We start from the raw sequence: 19,403 nt of genomic DNA on the forward strand, positions 1-19,403 counted from the left end.
GCGCTCTTCCAGGACTCCTGGGCTGGGGATCATCTTCAGGGATCTGGCAACGGTCTGATAGACCATCCACCACTCTGCCTGCACCAGTCACAGCCGGGCATTGCTTGGGACAAAGATGGCCTTGCCATTCCTCCTTCAGCACCCACCCCAGGCTCCTCTGGAGCCCTGAGCCCTTGCCTGGCCCTGCCCCAAGCTCCATGCTCCTTGCAGGGCATTGGGACAGGACTGAGCTGTGGGCTAATTTTCTTTATTCTGTTGTTTCCCCTACTTCCCTCAACTTTTTTTTTCATTTTCTTTTTCTTATCCCGTTCTTTTAAAAAATTTTGGTTCTTTCCCCTCTGTGTGTGTGTGAAACCTTTGAAAGCTCGCAAACTCAAACCTATGGGGCCTCCAGGTAGGACATGCATGGGATGGGAGATGTGTGTAGCTCTCGTCTGTCTGAGTTCGGAGTGTGGCAAGCCCTTTAGAGCCTCTATCCCACCCCAGAGTACCCACCCTTTAGTTCTAACGCTACCATCGTTGGACCCTGTCGCCCTGTGCCCCTCCCTGCCTGGAGTCCCTGTGTTAACCTCTAGCTCCTTCTAGACCAGTGTGAGCATATCTTGCCTCTCTGACTCCTGCTTCCTCAGCTGCTGCTTTCCCGTTGCTGGATCCCTTGTCCTCAGTGTGTCTTGTTCCTTGGCCTGCTTCCTGCCTTGTCTTACAGCTGATTCTCTACCCCTGCCTCTACTCCACCCCCACAGCCCCACTTACGAGCAGAGTGGTGGTCATGGGACTCACCATGCTTCTGAGAGACCTATGTCTGGGACCAGGAGCACACCCCAGACCGTTATAGTACTCTGGTCATCTGTTCCAGGGTCTCCCTTCCAGAGTCTGAATCTCCCCCACAGTGGAGAAAGTGTGAAGGCTCAGGAAACAGATTATTTTGAGTGGCGACTCCCTCTTGCTGTGTTTAGGGCCAATTTGAGAAGCATGAAGCTTATTTTTTGCTCGTGTGCAGGCAGCTGAGCTGCCCAGGAAGGTTTACCCTTCCTGTTCAAGGCGAGCCAGCCCCTCCCTGCTTGCATGGAGCCCGTGCTGGTGGAAGACCCACGTACCAGCACAGCCCTATAAAGTCCCTCCTGACCTGGTCCAGGAGCAGGTATAGGTTCTTTTTTCTGGAGCTGCGTCCTGTCTCCTGCCTTTTGTAGGGACTGGACTAGGACTTTCAAAATAGAAGGGTTGTTCCCTTGGGAATGCCCTTGGATTTCTCCTTCCCAGATGCTAGAGACACAGGCAGCTGTGGAAGTAGCGTCCTAATGTCTAGCCTTTCCTGGGGCTCCCGGTCGCCTTGCACATGGAAGACCTGTGTCCTGTCCTGCTCCTCCTCACCTCAGCCCATCTTCTCCAGCCAGTACCACACCCAGAAAGAAGATGCCCCCCCCCCAACCACACACACACACACACACACACACTCACACACTGTCCCCAACCTGTGTGGCTGGAGTTGTCCCATGAGACCGACAGTATCCTCAGATCAGCCAGTATTCTCCTGGGGTTGCCCCTCCCTCAAGCCTCTGTGACTGCTCAGGGGTGACCAGCTATGTGCACGGCCCCACTTCCATGTGTCTGCCCCGGTGGCTGCTTTGTGTGTCCCGGGCATGCGTCCAGTGTGGCTGGGAGGACTGGTCTTACATGTGTCTAACCTGGGCTGATGTGGTGGTGGTTGTGGGGGTCCAAGGGAGATAACTGTGCCAAGGACTCTGCTCCAGGCCCCAGGGCTGGGTGAAAAAGTGGAGGGGAGGCCCTCGGGGTTCTAGCAGCTAACTTTGATTGCTAGGCTCCTGCTTTCTTGCTGACTTGTCAAGGACAGTGAATGGCCTGGGGGAGGGGAGGCAGAAAGGGGTAAGGAGAGAAGCTCATGGGACTTTTGTTTTTGTTTTTGTTTTGTTTTTTTTCCCAACATTTTCAGCGACCCTCTAGGTCTGGCTCTGGGGATGTGGCTATGAAGCAAGGAGGGGCCCAGATATAGGTATCCTTGCCAGAGCCTGTGCCTCTGGGGTAAAGGGAGAGGGGAGGAGAAGACAGAGGCAGCAGTGGCCCAGAGGTGCAGGGTAGGTCTCTCTGAGCGGAGGAACAAGATTGAAGAGCAAGACTAGTTTTCCAGGAAACCCAGTGTTCCTTCTGTGTTGGAGGTGGTGGGAAGCCATTAAATGTTTGAGTAGAAGGATAGCAGGACTGTTGGGCATAATTGAGAGAGCTCATGGAGTGGGGTGGGGCAGAGAGATGATGAGAGTCCAGGTGAGGCAGGCAGATGAGGAAGAGAGGATATTCCCGTGTCCACACTGAGAGGAGGCCTGGCAGTGATGGGCTGGGAGGTGGCTAAGTGTTGTAGGAACCCAGGCACAAGAACCCAAGTTCTGCGTTTCTTACCTGAGGGGCCAAGAATGAAAGACAAGAACAAGGATAGAGCAAGGGTCCTGAGGGTCCAGGTGCATAGTTGGGACTCCAGGAGGTCAGTACTGAAAGAGATTTAAGAGAATCTGCAGAGTGAGGCTGTCCTGGAGCAGGTAGGGTCAAAATAGGGATAAGAGTGTCAGGACTTGGGGTCACAGGAGCCAAGGGACCACTGTGTTTATCCTAAAATGGGGGGGGGGGAGTTTTATAAAAAAGGCATTTGCCTGGAGGAAGCTGAGGGTCTAAGGGCAAAAATGGGTTGGGATGAGATTTTACCCCTATGCGGGAAGGGAGTCATTCCCCTTCCACATGGAAGCACGTTTTCTCTGAGACTGTGGCTGTGGCAGTGGGCTGACCACGTGCCAGGGCAGGCAGGCAGAGGCCAGGCATGGGGCTGAGAGTTGTGTGCAGCCAGGTCAGGAAAAGGAACCGTCAGCCTACCTGATGAGGGTCCCCAGGGCATCAGGGCCTGATTGAGACCAGAGCTTTCCCCTCAGTTGTCCAAGCTGACATCCCATAGACCCGGAAATGAGCTTCTCTTTGCCCGGCAAAGCCCTTTTCTGTGACCTTCCCCCGTACCATTCTAGCCAAGAAGCTCCCCCAGGGGACTTAAGAGACTTTGAATATTTTGGGGTGCTGTGCTTGCAGCTCCTTGAAAAATTTCAGGGGCAGGGAGGTAGACTGGAAGGGAGGTCAGGGGAAGAGGTATCCTAACTCTGCTCTCTTGATCTACTCCATGCTGAAGGGATGGGCCCCCATGGCCTGCTGTCCATGCAGGGTCCTGACCATTTCCTGTGTCTGAGGCCCCAGGAACAACATGAGAGGAGAGAGAGAGAGTAAAGAGAGCCCTGGAGCTTGGGAGAGGTGGAGGCACTGAGCTCAGAGCTTCAGGTGTTCCACACCCATGCTCTGGCATCTGCTGCCTGCTCCCAAGGGTGAGGGGGATGTGGGTGTGCAGAGCTGAGCCTCAGCTCTTGTGAAGGTTAGACCTACTCACTTCTCCCTCTCTTGCCCCAGACTCATCCCACCTCTGAACCAGCTGGAGCTGTTGAGGAACCTGAAGAGCAAGTCCGGACTCACTTTCAGGTCAGCACAGGGTCTCCTCCTAAGAGTCTGTTCCTAAGACTGAACACTGGGCCAGGTGGGCAACCTGAGTCTCCTGAGAGACTCTCGAACCTTGGCCAGTGACAAAAAGCCCTGGGACTGGTGTATACTTGACTGCTAGTCTTGATGATGTAGGTGACTTCTGTGTCTCCTGGCTGGGTTGAGGATCCTGCTCCTAGGAGAGTAGCTAGTTGAGGGATGGGCCCAAGGTGAGCGGGGTAAGGAGTGGAATTTGATAAAGGGTCATCTGGCTCCATTCATGGCTCATGCTTAGGACCCTGGTGGGAAGTAGTGTCCCAGCACTGAATCTCCCAGTGTTGGGTGGTAACATGTCATAATACCTACTGGTTCTTTAATTACGGAATCTGTGACTCGTGGTATTTGGACCAGTGATGGGTGTAAAGAAGGGCTTGCTCTCTACATAAGTAGACAATAGGGCTAGCTAGATCCCCAAGCAGCTTCCTGTCTCTGAAGAGCCTTTGGAAGGGCAGGAGGGTGGCAGTGGGCTAGCGGTAGGTCCTGTTCCTGAAGATATATGGGAACTTCTGAACCTGCTAAGGTGACCTTCAGCAACTGTTCTGCACCTGGATTTTCTGAGTGGACCCTGGATGCATTCATAATGTCCATATGAGAAGAAGGATTTTGGAGTAAGTCGCAGGGAAGCTAAATGAAGACACAGGCAAAGGCTGTAGTGATACAGCCACAAGCCAAGGCTACCTGGAGGCGCAAGGTGGATCCTCCGTTGGAGTTTGTGGAAGGCGTGCAGTGTCTGGAATCTCTACTCCAGGACTATAAGAGAGTAACGTCTTGTGGGTTCAACAACTCGATTATGACATTCTGTTGCTGAAACTCCAGACAACTCAGATTTTGAGTCTATAAAATGGGGTGATGTTGTAACAAATACCCAAAAGCATGACCGTGAGTTTCAAAGGGGTAATGATTGGGCTGGAAGAGGTTTGAGGCACTTATTAGAACAAACACACACTACCCTGAAGGGATGGCTGACGGAAGTATTGGTGTTACAGATACTCGGGGAGGTCTCCCAAGAAGTGAGGTTTGGGTTTATGGTTGGTTGGTTCCATTGCTTGTAGGATGTGGGAAGACAGAACCATTATGGCAGAAGGACGTGATGGATAAAAACTGTCCATCTTATGATGGCAAAGAAGAAGAGAGAGGCAGGAAGAAGCCAGGAGCATGACCTGACTCACCCTTCACACGCACACTCCACTGGTCTGTCTCTGTCTACAATCCCTGTACTGCTAACAGCCTGTTCACTATGAACTCATGAATGGATTAACTCAACACGTCTCAATAAAGCCATTGTCTGGGGACCAAGATTTCAGCACATGATATGATCAAGGAGATGCTTCCTATCCAAACTAAATGGGAATTGATACTGATGGTACTTCTGGCACCATTCAGAAGGAGGTCAGCAAAGAAAACTAAGAAAGATGGTGCCTGTGGTGGAGTTTCAAAAGCTTGCCTGCGTTGTTCCCCATTGGGTGGAAGCAGAATCATGAAGTAGATTTGGATGGTTAACCATTGGAGGAGTTTTCCTGCAAGTACTGAATGAGCCTCTTCAGGATTCTACAGTGAACTCTCCTGATCAATGGATTTTATCATGGGTCACTTCAGTGTCCCACATTAAGACTCTGGCAAGTGCCACCCACCTTGGGCCACATCAGAATTACACAGTGGACCCCCCTGAGGCTCCTTGGGGTACCACGACGTTCTGGGCAGCAGAGACACTTAAGCTTGGACTGAAAAGGGCAGAGACAAGCGAAATGAAGGCGGTTCTGTAGATTGTTACAAGCAGGAAGGATGCCAGTGGTCACGTACTGTCGTCAGAGCAGCAGAAGTAGAGATTAACAGAACCAGGGGTTAGCTTTTTACTAACTCTTGAATCTGAGTAGAATTTGCCCTTTGCATTTCAGACTTTGATAGCCAGGGATCCCTTTACCAACCTTTCCATTTTGAGAGAAACTGTCACCCTGTGTCTGTCCTGCCATCACAGCCACTAAGTGAGTGGCTTACTTTTGAGACTCATGTCTGTGTGCAGAGGACTTTCCCACACAGGACAACCACACTGGAGTCGTGATAACCTCGTTTATGTGATTTATCAGGCAATTAAGTGATTTTTTTTATAAAGACGGCGTTTCTCTGTGTAGCAGCCCTAGATGTCATGGAACTAACTCTTGTAGGCCAGGCTGGCTTTGAATTCATAGAGATCCGCCTACCTCTGCCTCCCGAGTGCTGGGATTAAAGGCGTGCGCCACCACTACCCGGTTTATTAAGGTTTTTTTTATTTTATTTTATTTTATTTTATTTATTTATTTTTTAAAACAGAGCTGATGCTGCAGAGGGTTGAGATTTAAGGAATTAGTGATGGGTGGTGTATTCTAGACCTTACACACACACAAATATGGGTGCACGAGCACTAACTCTCAAAACATGTCTGTGAATATGACCTTACCTTGAAAAAAGGCCCCTGTTCAGGTTGTAAGTTAAAAGCTTCAGCATCTACATGACTGTCTTCATGAAGGTCAGGAGAGGAGACACAGAATGCCGGAATGTATGCAAGGGGAAGATGGAAGAAGAAATTTAAGAAATAAGCTGTTTACCAAAATAAGCTGGAACCCCAAAGCTTGAAGAGACAGCCATTTCCCTGGTCCACTGGAGGAGTGGCTACCCATACCTTAACTTTGGATTTGCGGCCTCCAGAGTCAAGAAAGGAAATCTTGAATGCCTGACTGTCCCCAGATGCAGCTGGGGTTGATGGGGTGGGTAGGAGTGTGCACATCCCCCAGCTATTCAGGCTCTCTGGGAAAGATCACAGGGTTACCTCAACTGGACCCTCACAGGTGTACGACTCCTCCATGAGGCTGTGGAGGGAACTGCAATAGCTTGGGTTTATCGGAAGCAGGTGCAGGAACCTGTCTGGACCGCTTCTCTCTGCTGTATCTTCTCTGTCAACGTCAGAGGTACAATAGCTGTTGTGCACATTTGGAAATGTAGTGGTGAATCCTTGTCATACAAAAGACTGGCCTGGCACTGCCTTTCTGAGGGCACCAGGGCTCACTCCTCATTTTCGCTTTTCTGCTAAATAAGACCCAGCCACCGTCTCAGTGTTGCCACCAGAAAGAACCAATCCCAATAAAACAGATAATGGCCACCATAGGCCTGCAAATAGACCAGGGCTGGGGGATGACTACTGGCCTTGAAACAAATGCTGATTCTAGACCGTGACAAAGTCCTTGTCTGATTCCCGCTGCCACTGAAAAACTGCACGGAAGGAGGGAAATTCCATTAAGTCAAGAGCTTTCTTCAACCACATTTTTTTTTTTTTGTAATTTTATTATTATGCTGGTACGATCCTGCTGAAATGAGTATCCATTAATCTCAAATAAAAGAGTCCTCTGGGTTAGAGGATCACAGTCCCGTTGGGAGTCCCTTTCTTCCCCGGAGCCTTGCTCCTAGGCCTTGTCAGGTACTCTAGGAAGACCTCTCTTTGCATTGGGTCCTGTAACATACAACCCAACCTGTGGGCATGACAGCTGTCAGGGCCTGAGTAGATCGGAGGGACCCTAGGGGTGCCATGGGGCTACCAGAGGGGGTATCTACTAACTCTTCCTCTGTTTGACAGCTGTCAGGGCCTGAGTAGATTGGAGGGATCTTAGGGGTGCCATGGGGCTACCAGAGGGGGTATCTACTAACTCTCTCTTCCTCTGTTTGAAGGAAGGAGCCACAACCAGAGCCATCACCAAGGTCAGTCCCTCCTGCCTCCAGCTGCCCTGGTGTGTGCCGCGCCCATCTTGCCTCGTTCCCTCTGTGTAAACCATGTGCCATGGGGCGGGGCTACCGTGGGGCCCTGAGTGTGCTTCTGTGTGCAGTGTGTGATAGTGTGTCCTGACACACATCCGGAGTCACTGCTCAGTTACAGCCTCCTCACAGGGATTTGGGCAGCAGAAGGGTAGGGCTTCTTGGGATCGTTCCCCCCACCCTCACCACTGCCCACATGGGATTCTGAGGCTGATTCCTGTGTACGCTGCTGGGATTTGCAGACCCAGCTGGCAACCCAAGCAGGTGTCCTTCCCACCAATTTAGTGTGTATGGGGATATCGAGCCAGATGCTGGCAGAGGGGAAGAGAACCTAGTTACCCTGATAGCCCCCTGGGGTGAGAGAGAGTCAGAGTCCTCCTGAGGAGGTTGAGGTGCCCTATCCCCTCTCATATCTCCATGGAGATTTCCACCTCGCTGCTCCCTCTCCTGATCCCTGCTGCCCTCCAAGAAGGCTCCATTTGCTCAGGCTGGTTAGATGGGGATCCAGTGTCAGCATCGCTTGGTAAAGATGGACACAGACCATGCTGTCCTGGCACTTATAAGCAAAGAAAGACTACCTCACAGATTTTGAGTTGGGTGTGCATCTGCCTGGGTCTCCAAGGCCTTTAGGCTGAATTGTCCCTCCCCTCAAGTGACCTGTCCACAAGGTGCAGTGTGAATATGGCCCCTAGATTTTAGGCCTGCCTTCTTGTGCCCCCCGACCCCCGGATAGCAGGGTAACCTAGAATATATTTTTTTTAATAAACTGTTCTTGTGCAGAGAAAGGTAGAATTAGGCCGAACCTGTCCTCTGTCCCTTGGAGAAGGACACCGTCCTCCCCTCCCATACAAAAGGAGAATTCATGGGTGGTTGTCCGAGTGGCAAACACTGGCTTCCCAAATCAGCTCAACGGACAACCAATGAAGGGGAACCCTAGTCACTGAGAAAGCTAGCTGGAGAGAGATGGGCAGTCTAGTGTAGTCTTGGTTGTTGACAAGTGAAGGTAGGAGAGCTGGCCTGGCCTGGCCTTGGCGTGGGTAAAACAGCACTAGCAGCCTCACCGTCCACAGGCACCCACTCTCACTCCTCACCATCCATCAGGGCCATTCTGCTCTGTTCCTTACGCAGCACTGTTTCCAATGACCCCAGGGCTAGGACACCAGGGCTGAGATTGGCCTAACGCTCGGCCGTGCCCCAGGTGAACCGAGACTGTCCTGTTGGTGATGGGTCCAGACCTTTTGTCTTATCTCCACACTACCCTGACTGCCTGACGCTCGCACCCTGACTGGGAGCGAGCTGCGCAGGAGGCATCTGGCCTCCCGCAGTTTCTTGCGCTTGTTGCCATAGCTTTAGCACGCCCTGCGCGATCCTCGTCTCAGCCTCTCTCTTTCTCTCTCTTCCTCTTCTGCCCCCATCTGGAAAATCTTGCTGCCCCCAAGTGCTTTTAATCACTGTCATTGCCCTTCTTGGGCCCCTTTCTCGTCTGCTCTGTCTTTTGGGATGAGGTGCTGACCCTGAAAGCAGGACTCAAGGTGAGGACCCACGGGAGCCCCCCGGCTCTCCGGTATGTTCCATGGTTCCCCCGCTCTCCACCCTGCCACTCCTCTGTCTTCCCCGCGTGTCAGTGGCCCCTGCCTGCCTGTACCTCCACACCCTTCCCTGAGGGCCAGCGCCCACCAACCCAGTCCTCCTCCCAGGACGCCCTGCTTCCAAAATGCTCAATTGGGGCAGCAGTTTGCCATCCCTGGGAAGGGTGTGCAGGACCTTTGCACGGACACTGGGCTCCTCAAGGAGGTTGGGGCACCTGGAGAGCTGAGTGTTGGAGCGAGTGAGGAACAGCTTCTGTCGAGGGAGACCCCAATGCCTTCATTGGGTTGTACACATGCTGGCCAGGTCATGGAGGGCGGAGTGGTATCTTTAGCCTCTGCCACAAGCAGCTATATCCTCTCTTTAGCATCAAGAACATAGAAAGTGTGCAGGAAATTGCTGCTTAAGTGAAAATAGTAGAATGAGCCTTGTTTGAAACGCCGAGTGTGTGGTGGCAAGCCTAGTTCCCCAGAGTCTCCCCGTCCTTGGACTCAACTAGCTGTAGTCTAGCAGGAGTCAGTGGCCATGCTCTGACGGGCTCTAGACACTGCCTGGCAGTCCTAGCGAGCATTATCTGTCTAGACACGTGGGTGGTGTGACCCCAGGGCCTCTTCCTCAGCTGTCCGAAGATACCTTCCCAGTATCTTACGACTCAGGACAAAGGTGTATGGGGGGTTGGTTCCTGAGGAGACCCACGTGACTAGGCTGGACTCACTAGGGGCCTCTGGGCTGGGGAGTCCAGGGCAGGTGGGAGCTCAGGCCTGTGCTGTATCAGTGTTTCTTGTGACTGCACTTGCTGTGACTGTCCTTTGTGGGCCTGTCCTCTTCCTCATTGTCTCCTACCCTGTGCCTAGAGGAATCCTTAACCTCAGCTTTGCCTTTCTTGTCCATATGGATCCACTCTTCTTCACAGATGGAGGTGTCTATGTGTCTTGGTGCCCATCTGCCCTGTTTGGCCTGAGCCGGTGTCTGTGGGCATATCTGTTCCCCCACTTGGGTTCCTTGTGGGCCGGCCAGTTGGTATCTGCGTGGGATTGAGATTGACCAATCATTCACAGATACGGCAGAGCTTCACATTGCTGATGGGTCAGAAAAACGGGGTCTGAGGGATCGGACAGTGCCATACCCTTGATACCCACCAATCAGAGAAGGCTGTGAACAGAAGCTTCCTCTTCCTCAGATCTTGTCAGGCTCTCAAACCGCGTTTCCCCAGACAGGAATGACTGGCCACTTGCAGCATTCATTAAAACAGACACAGTTGGTGTAGATTCCTGAGTCTCAATGGCCAGGTGTGGTCAATGGCTACCCCACTAAACAGCACAACTGTCAGAGATGGTCTCTACTGCAGAACTAGGCCTCAGATCCTGGCTTCTCAAGAAGCCAGAGAGTTGGGGAACAAAAGGGACTTTTGTCAAAGGTGTTAGGAATGAACCCCCTCTGTCCTTTGTTCCTAAGCGGAGAGGCTCACGCATCAGTGACACAAAGCTGAGATTGGAAGTGGCTTGAATCTGGGGCTTGTTTCTGATCTGAGACGATCCTTCAGGCTGCTTTCCTCAGGTGCACAGTTTGCACCAGCGCTGCTATAACTACACAGGAAGAAGGCCTGGAGAAAAAAAAGTGTTTTTGTAATTTTCTCTTTTTCTTTTCTTTCCCTTTTCCTTTTTGGTTTTTCAGGACAGGGTGTCTCTGCATAGCCCTGGCTGTCCTGAAACTCGCTCTGTAGACCAGGCTCGCCTTAGACACCGGTTTCTTCCTTCTTACTTTTCCCCTTCCTTCCTTCCTTCCTTCCTTCCTTCCTTCCTTCCTTCCTTCCTTCCTTCCTTCCTTCTTTCCTTCTTCCTTCCTTCTTTCGTTTCTTCCTTTCTTCCTTTTTTTTTTACTTAATTTTTTTGCATGTTCTAATGCAAAACAAATCTCAAAAATTTGGAGGGATTCTTGGAAAGGGCCAGTGTTTGCTAGGATTTTGCTAAGGTATCTCAGGTACCTCTTTGGAGCTCTGTTGGCCCAGGCCATCGCAATAAGGTGGACTCATGGAATCCCAGATGAATGTACTTGGTCAGTCCTAAATATGAGTGTGTTCCCAAGCCTCTTCTCTTGAGCTTCCTTCTAATTGGGGGCAGCCACTGCCTCCTGGATAAATCAAAGTCCACTGCCAACAGGGCCATAGGATGGTGTGGCAAAACCTCGCCGCTTGCCGTTCGGTTTGTTAAGCTAAACTGCACATTTTTTCCCTCCCTAAAAGGCGCATGCTTTGCAGCGGTCACATCCCAGACTATCTCCATCCACATCTGGCCTCCTGCAACATCTTGGTTCATGTATTATTATTATTTTGTTGGCATGAATATAGCAAAAAATAATACATCTCTTGAAACATGAACCCACACTCTCTGGCTTTGGAAGGAAAAGGTATTTTTGGAGGAAAACCACAGGGGTTCTTTTTCTCCAAAAATAGAAAACTGTTTTCTTTCCCAGGCCGCGGAAGACTTTCGCGCGCACCCCTTTCTCTCTGTCCCTGCTCAGGCGCAAATACTGCGGCTGGGGGACTGTGAGCCTGAACTCCCCGGGTGGTCACAGTGCCTCAGTTACCTGCTCTCTGTTCGGGTCCTGTCGCCGCCCCCGGGACTAACTATGCTCTCCTCATTTCCAGTAAAGGCAGACCGTGCCGAGGGTGCCTGTGTGGATGCTGCCCCGGACACTCTAGGTACCACGCAATGCTCGCACGGACTGACCACGCTGCACGCTCCTGCCCTCCCTGCTTACTAGAGGTTCAGGAGGAGCCGGCACAGTGCCCACCCAACTCTGAGTTCCCTGATGCCTAAGCACAGGGCAGAGCTGGGTGCCTGGCCTCTGACTCTAGATAGAGCCCCCTCCTGTCAGAGCAGGGGGCTGTCTGGCCAGGGTTACTGCTCTAGAAACAGTCCGATGTCCTTCAAGGAACATTTCCTCTGGGGCCGGCCACTCTGGTACCTCTATTAGGCATTAAGGACCGAACCTTAGCCGGCACCTCACTGAGGGAGGCAGCTCGCTGTGTTCTGGGCCCTTCAGGACCTCCAAAAGCCAAAGGCCATGTCTCCCCCTTCTGACTTGCAGGCCTGGATTAGGGAAGACTGGAAACGGGATAGTGAAAAGCCTAACCCTTTGCACCTTGACTACACCTTTTCCGTCCCATCCCCCTGTCTGTTGTCCATGTGTGAAGGCATCTGTCCTGCTTGCTCTGGGACCCCTGCCTCCTGGTTGCCCTCCCATGCCTGTCCCTTTCCTGGCTGGTGCAACCCAGCCATATGCAGGCAGCTGTGGTGGCCCCCGCATGGGGGAGCCCCCATCATGTGCATGTGGCCGGCCGTGCCGAGCAGCATGCTGTGCATTTGCACCCGTGCATGCTCCGTGTCCTTCTCCACTGGGAGATGGGCTTGAAGGCCACCTCCACACCTCCACGGGCCTCTCTGCTGACTCTGTGCTGGAGGTGGGTGCTTGTGGGGAGAATGTCGCAGCTGTAGACAGGGAGCTGGGTGTCTGCACTGCCCTGCGAGGCAGCCTGCTGAGGCCCTGGCTGAAACTGCCTTGCTTGCCCATGGCCTTCGTGTCCAGGTGCTTCTGGCCACAGGTTGGACCTTCAGGGCAGAGGCTAAGGTCAGGCTGCTTGAAGACCAGGAGGGCTGGGAAGGATGGGCCTGCAGGAGCCCAGCCGAAGTCTGCCTTGCCCTACATGTTCTTGTAGACTGTCTCTTGGGCATCCTCGGTCCAGCACAGGCTGGGCAGTTCTCTATGGATGCTGGCTCCCTGCAATGCTGAGTCTGGGTCCCCATGCACTGACTAGGGCGAGGACCATCTCATGGCTAGTTTCCTTTTGTAATTTTAACTCTGGGGAGGGTGACAGGAAGAAAGAGACTGGGGTTTGCTTGCTTCCCCAGTCTGTCTTCCTGAACTGACTCCTGGCTGATGTCATGCCTGTGACACACTGGGTAGTTCTGTTCATGGGCTCACTTGCTAGGGCTTCTGGGGTCACTCTGGAGAGCCTCCTCCCTGATGTTTGCTTTGATCTTGGCTTGGTGACTTGGGAGGTAAGAGGGAGTTCCTTAGACTCCATGCCTCTATCCAGGCCCTAGAGATGTCCTGGCAACAGCAATCCACTTTGTTCCTTTCTGTCAGGGCCTCCTTCTAAGGAAGAGACAGCGTGAAGAGCTGGAGACTGAAGAACCAAGATTAAGGGTGGGGGTCCCTTTCCTGGCAGCTGTACCTCTGCTGTGGGCTGCAGCCCTGTGTAGGGCTGGAGTCCAGGCCTGCATTTGTGTGGTTGATAACTTCTCTTGGTGGCTGTGGAAGAAATCACTACTAGGAAGGAAAGGGGGCTGATTTGGGGTAATCCGCCCGAAGGGACCTGCTTAAGTCCCTCTTGATGTAACAGGAGTCAGAGTCGGGAGTCAGGGAGAGCCTGACTTGACCTCACCAGCTCAGTCTGACTGATAGCTGGAGTTAAGTGCACACTGATTATAAATTGTTGCAACACTGGGTGACTCCTGGGACCCCAACAGGAAGGCAGCTCTGTAACTTGATTTAGGGTGATCAAAGCCAGGCTGCTTAGCAGTGACTCATTTCCCTTCCTTCAGTGTGTGAGCTGGGGTGGGGGTGGGGCGGGATAGAGGAAGAGCCCCTGAGTGATACTGGGAAATGTGAGCTCCCCCAGCCTAGCTCCTACCCTGTCTTCCTGGGATAGTTCCTGTGATAGAGGGGCCCACAGGAGGAGAGAACATTATGGAAACCCCAGACCCTAGAATATCTAGTTTTCCTTAGACCCAACTAGACTTTTCTCTTTAGAAAGGGGTCAGAGAGTCATGTGGATTCTGGGTGTCCCTGGCCACTAACTGCCTATGTGTGGCCTCCAGTATTTAACATAGAAGTCCAGACTCAGGGCCATTTTCCAAAGCTAGCAGATGTCCCTGGATCCTGATGCCCCGAGGACACAGGACATTTTGAATCTTGACATCCTATTCTTTCTCCTTCTTTAGAAAGTTTGAGCAGGCAAGGATGGTCTCCCAAGTCGCCTACTGTCCCAATGGGGTGGGGAGGGCCACTAGCTCCATCTAAGTGGATGGACTTAGCACGGTGGCTTCTCTGCAATAGTCAGCTCTACTCTGTCTGCTGAACATGTCTCTGACTGGTGGCCCATGGTGGGGCACTGTGGATGGGTGTGAAGTTGGGTTCTGAGGCATTGATGAGCAGTACTGAACACTGAAACTTCCTTGGAGTTACCCTTAGTACTCTGTTAGGTATTGGCATGGGCCCTGTCTGCAGCTACTCCTGGAAGTCCTGTGACTCCTATGTGGCTGAACATGTGAGTCCCACTTCACAAGAGACTCGCTGCCTTCTGCCTCTGGAGTTACGGTGGGGTCATCAGTAGAAAAAGTAACTGGCCTGGACTGAGGCACGTTGCCCCCAGAGTAGTGGTGGAGGTCACCTCTGTCTGGAGCAACCTAGTCACAGACTCTCTGTCTCTTGATGTCTAGATCACAGTGAGCTGCTGAACTCTGGATTATGAAGAAACACAGCGTGAGGGAGGTCTTAGGACCTTCTAGAGTCTGGAAACAGCAGCCCAATGGGAAAGAACTTTGGGCAGGGGCTGGCTATTATCACTCCATTTCTACAGCCACCGCCTGGGGCCGGCCGAGGCTTGGGACAGCCAGTCCTGTGACAGTGGAAGCCTCAGAGTAACCTCATCCCTGAAGTCCTCCTAGAATCATCCTGACGGGGGTGGGGGTGGGGTCTGAAGTCCAGAGACCAGACAGTGTTGGGCATCAGTCCCACACAGAGGCCAGGCAGCTTCTGGGAACTCACAGAAAAGGCTGGAGCCAAGGTGGAACTAGACACATTAGTTGTAGCCCTGATTTCTGGTGATCCTGGAAGAGAGGGAAGCGGTAGGATGATGGTGGAGACATTGGCACAGGCAACAGGGAAAGCTGTTGGCTGGGCCAGTACAGACAAGGTCCAGGGAAGAGATCCAGTCTCAAGTGTATGGGAATGTGTCTAAGCGTCATTTGGGGAAGCGGACAGGACAGTGTGGAGAGAGCTCTGGCACCTTGTAGTGTTAGCCGAATGATTCGGGAGTCCCGCCGTTGCTTCCCCAGGTCTGGCCACACCTGTGCAGCACCTCACCTCTTCCCCGTGCTTCACCAGCCACCGCTCCCTGTTCCCGGCGTGGTCGGTTCCTCTTTGGACTTGCATCTCCCTCCTAGCTTGGGGATGGGGTGAGGGTATCAGTCTCAAAGAGACATGACTTGTTATTTCCAGAATGATTTCTCTTGCTGTTTTTCTGTCTGTCTGTCTGTCTGTCTGTCTGCCCGCCTGTTCTGTCTGCTGAATGGTTATCCTGAGAACAGTCAGAAGGTCAGTTTGAAAGATCGTGTCTTCTCCAGCCCCCGAGGCGTGGCTGCCAAGGGGAAGGGGTCTCCCCAGGCCCAGACGGTCCGGCGGTCCCCCAGTGCTGATCAGAGTCTCGACGACAGCCCAAGCAAGGTGCCCAAGAGCTGGAGTTTTGGTGATCGCAGCCGTGCACGCCAGGCTTTCCGTATCAAGGGTGCTGCATCCCGGCAGAACTCAGAAGGTGGGTCAGCACCACCTTCCCCAAGGCTGCTGGGGGACGGGCAATAGCATTTGGCTATATGGTGCAAATGGAAGTCTCTTGGAGCGGGAAGCCCCCACTCTTATTCTTTTAAGCGACGTCATGTGAGATGATCTACTTTAACACACATCATTCATTGGCGTCTTGTAATTCCATCGCTTGCGGTGCGACCTCTGCAGATAATGGAGAAGCCCTGAACCCTCTAGGTATCACCCAGCCCTCTCCAGCACAGGACGCCATACCTGCTTCTCTCCACCTCCAGTCTGTACATGTCACATGCATGATATCGAGCCTCATATGGTTCATGGTGGCCATTTCTGACCACAATGTGGTCATCCATTCATCTGTTGGCAGGGATGTCCTTTTAAACCCTCGTGTTTGTGCAGGTGATAGCTAATGGAGAAGAGACTGAGAAAGCAGAGTTGCCTAGAGGCAGGGGTGGGTACTGCAGTGCAGCAGAGGCATTGAAAGGGTGTGGGGGAGCCTGAGTGGGCCCCATAGTTGTCTGTGCTCCCTTCCACCCAGAAGCAAGCCTCCCCGGGGAAGACATCGTGGAGGACAACAAGAGCTGTAACTGCGAGTTTGTGACCGAAGATCTCACCCCTGGCCTCAAAGTCAGCATCAGAGCTGTATGGTGAGGGACCCTTGACCAGTCTGCCTGAGAGGGCCCTGTGCAGTGACCTCCTGGGGTCTTACCGAGTCACCAAAGGCCACAACTACTAGCAAAGCACAGAGAGTCCTGAGGGGAACCCCTGCCCATTCTAGCTCCTCTGTCTGTCAACTTGTGCCCAGAGGGCCAGGAAACCCTGGTGGAGCTGCTCGAACCTGAGAGCACAGACCCTGACTGTATGGATGAGATAGAGGCCAAGGGCAGGAGGGTTTTTCAGACAAATAACAGCTTCCTCATACCAGTGGCTCCAAGGAGGATGGGACCTGTCTTGAGGCTGAGCAGTGACTGGCCCGTGGTGGGGAAGGGTGAGTGGGTATCCCAGATGAGAATGGGTACTACTTCCCAGGGATTGTGGTGTTGAGGGTGACAGGCAGGTGGATATGGGAACTGGCCCCTGGCAGTATAGCCTCTGTCTAGAATTCATGACCTCTCCATCTCTGCAGTGTTATGCGGTTCTTGGTGTCTAAGCGAAAGTTCAAAGAGAGTCTGCGCCCCTATGACGTGATGGATGTCATTGAACAGTACTCGGCTGGACACCTGGACATGTTGTCCCGCATCAAGAGCCTGCAGTCCAGGCAAGAGTCCCTGCCTGTCCAGTCTGGGCATGAACAGGGCCCTCCGGGACAAAACCAGGCGTGGCACAAGGGGCACCAAGGGCTGGGTGACAGGTGTGCAGAACAGGGCCAGTGCCACCATTGGAGGTCTCTTCCCACCTTGTTGGCTTCTTGTTGCTTTCTGCTGTGTTTTCACACTATCTTGTGTCTGTCTTTGGTATTTTTTCCGCCCCTCCCTTTTCTCTCCCACTCACCTGCACTGTGGTGGCAAGTGTGTATATGTGTGTGTGTCCAATGCATATCTGTGTGCACATGTGTGTGAATGTGTACATGTGTGGGCATCTGAATATACTCATGTGCATGCACAAGTGCATGCATGTGTGCATATATGTGTGCAAACATGTGCATATGATGTGTGGGTGTATGCACGAGCACCATGTGCTGTGCTGTGTATATGCATGTGTGTGTTGGTGAATATGTATGCATGTGTGTGGTGTGCACATATGTGCTGAGATGGAAGTATTTCTGTGAAGAAATGGAAACAGGGATTCTTGTGGGTCCTGCCAGTCAGTGGCTGGGAACCCTGGAGCTGTTCCTCCAAGATACAGCCATCTGCTTCCTCATGATGGGGTCCTACTTTCTGAGTAGGGAGGACATCAGAGGCAACCACTGGGTTATCTGCGTGTAAAAACAGGTTTGCTAACTCCAGAAGTCATATACACATGCATCATATACACATGAGTAAGGCCTGAGTCCACCCACACATGCACATGCATTCAACATATGCAGATGTACACATACAGATGTTTCAACCTACCTACAACACGCTCACAGGAATGCGTCCTCAGATGCACACATACAAGTGTGCATTCCCCATGTGCAGGAGCACACAGGTATATGCGCAGACCATGTCCATAACTGTTCCAGCATGTCCCCACTCCCCATGTTTCTAGGCACACATCCTTAGCACACATGTGTGTGTTTGTGATACAGAGGAGGAACCTGTCTCCTAAGGGGGGGCACACCCTGCTCTCCAGTCCTGGAAATGGAACATGGGTTTCCGTTAGACAGAAAGTAAGGAGCATAAAGACAGCTTGGGGGACTCCTTGATGTCAAAGAAAGTTGCAGCAATGGCAGGTGTCAGGATAGTAGGGCTTCTAGGCCATGAGCTGCTCTCATAAGTGGAGGCCAGGCAGGTGTCCCCAGTTCAGTCTGGGCCCCTCTAACTTTCCCAGAGCAGAAGAAACTCTATATATGTTGCACGTGGGTGAGTGAGAATCCCCAGCCTCCAGCAGAATGCCATGCCCATCCCACAACTGTCTGTGCTCCACAGCCTTTCACCCCACACGTCCCTGCTCCTTCTCTTCCTGTCTGGGAAACAGATGCCAGCGAGGAGCCCTGTGCTTCTGGGCTCTGATGCAGACTTCGGTTGCTCTGTGGCTGCAGAGTCTCTTTGTGGGACTTAGCGCCCAGCACCAATGCATCCTGTACTCTGCCTGAGGTTCACTGGGCAGGCTGGATGGTTCTTGGGACATGGGAGAAGCCTGGCAGATGTGAGGGCCACAGTGCGGGTCCACTGTTCTGTTTTGAGCATGTTTTTCAGAAGAATCACTATTGTCACGTTATTCCATGTTTCTGTGCATGCCCGGCAAGTCACCTTGGGTTGTTTATGATGTGTTTTGCTGGTGTCTCTCTTCTTGTTTATGCTGCCAGGATAGATATGATTGTGGGCCCCCCACCCCCTTCAACTCCCCGGCACAAGAAGTACCCTACCAAAGGACCCACGGCCCCTTCGAGAGAGTCACCCCAGTACTCACCTAGGTTAGGATGCACTGCCTCTCCCCAACCCTCTGCTCTTTGCTCTTGGCCAGCCCCTTTGCTCTCGGCTGCATGATGGCAGCAGCTTGCACTTTTCTTTCCACAGGGCAGGGGACATTCAGGTTCTCTCTCTTCCTAAAGGGCACGTTAGAGAAAAGGCTACTCTTTGCCAGGGTTATTAGGTAGTGCCCCGAGTCCTCCATCTACAGAGATTGCCTTTCCATGGACTTCTCTATCTATCTGGTGAGGCTACTAAAGCAGAGGACATTGTACCCTTGACCAGTTCAAGCCCTTCATACCTACCCATTACAGGGGTGACCATCATGCGCACCTTGGCTCTGTGTAGATTAAAGCAGAAGGGTTTACTTTCCTGGGCTACTTCCTTAGATGTGAGATGCACCTGCCTACTAAATTGTTCTGAAGAATAGTGACGGCTGGGGATGTAGCTTGGATGCTAGAGCACTTGTTTGGCATGTGTAAGGCCCTAGGTTCAATTCCCAGCACTGCAGGGGGCAGAAATAAATGAAAAAATCCCCCATAGTACACCCACCACCAAGCTGACTCTGTCAGTTATGGTGTTATTTCAAGTTACCACCACTATTATTGATGTCGTTGATAAGAAAGATGGCAGAGGGCTGGAGAGATAACTCAGAGGTTAGGAGCACTGGTTGCTCTTCCAGAGGTCCTGAGTTCAATTCCCAGCGACCACATGGTTGCTCACAACCATCTAAAATGACATCTGGTGTCCTCTTCTGGCCTGCAGACATGCAGGCAGAACACTGGTATACATAATAAATAA

The 19,403-nt window shown here is 52.3% G+C and overlaps 1 protein-coding gene across 17 annotated transcripts in view; it reads left to right on the forward strand.

Moving 5' to 3' along the window:
* Kcnq2 (potassium voltage-gated channel subfamily Q member 2) overlaps positions 1–19,403 on the forward strand; it is a 58,769-nt gene that overhangs the window by 30,689 nt on the left and 8,677 nt on the right. The window contains exons 9-16 of one of the 17 annotated variants that reach the window (XM_057782063.1): positions 365–394; positions 3,454–3,522; positions 7,276–7,305; positions 11,594–11,647; positions 15,321–15,544; positions 16,088–16,196; positions 16,676–16,900; positions 18,500–18,711. In XM_057782063.1, coding sequence (XP_057638046.1) covers positions 365–394; positions 3,454–3,522; positions 7,276–7,305; positions 11,594–11,647; positions 15,321–15,544; positions 16,088–16,196; positions 16,676–16,900; positions 18,500–18,680 — 922 coding nt within the window. In that variant the 3' untranslated portion in view covers positions 18,681–18,711. Of the gene's footprint in view, positions 1–364; positions 395–3,453; positions 3,523–7,275; positions 7,306–11,593; positions 11,648–15,320; positions 15,545–16,087; positions 16,197–16,675; positions 16,901–18,499; positions 18,712–19,403 lie in introns of those variants that run through there. The other 16 variants (XM_057782064.1, XM_057782050.1, XM_057782058.1 and 13 more) reach the window with 16 other exon arrangements.

The sequence above is a fragment of the Chionomys nivalis genome, chromosome 9, assembly GCF_950005125.1.
Source record: "Chionomys nivalis chromosome 9, mChiNiv1.1, whole genome shotgun sequence".
Classification (NCBI taxonomy): Eukaryota; Metazoa; Chordata; class Mammalia; order Rodentia; family Cricetidae; genus Chionomys; species Chionomys nivalis.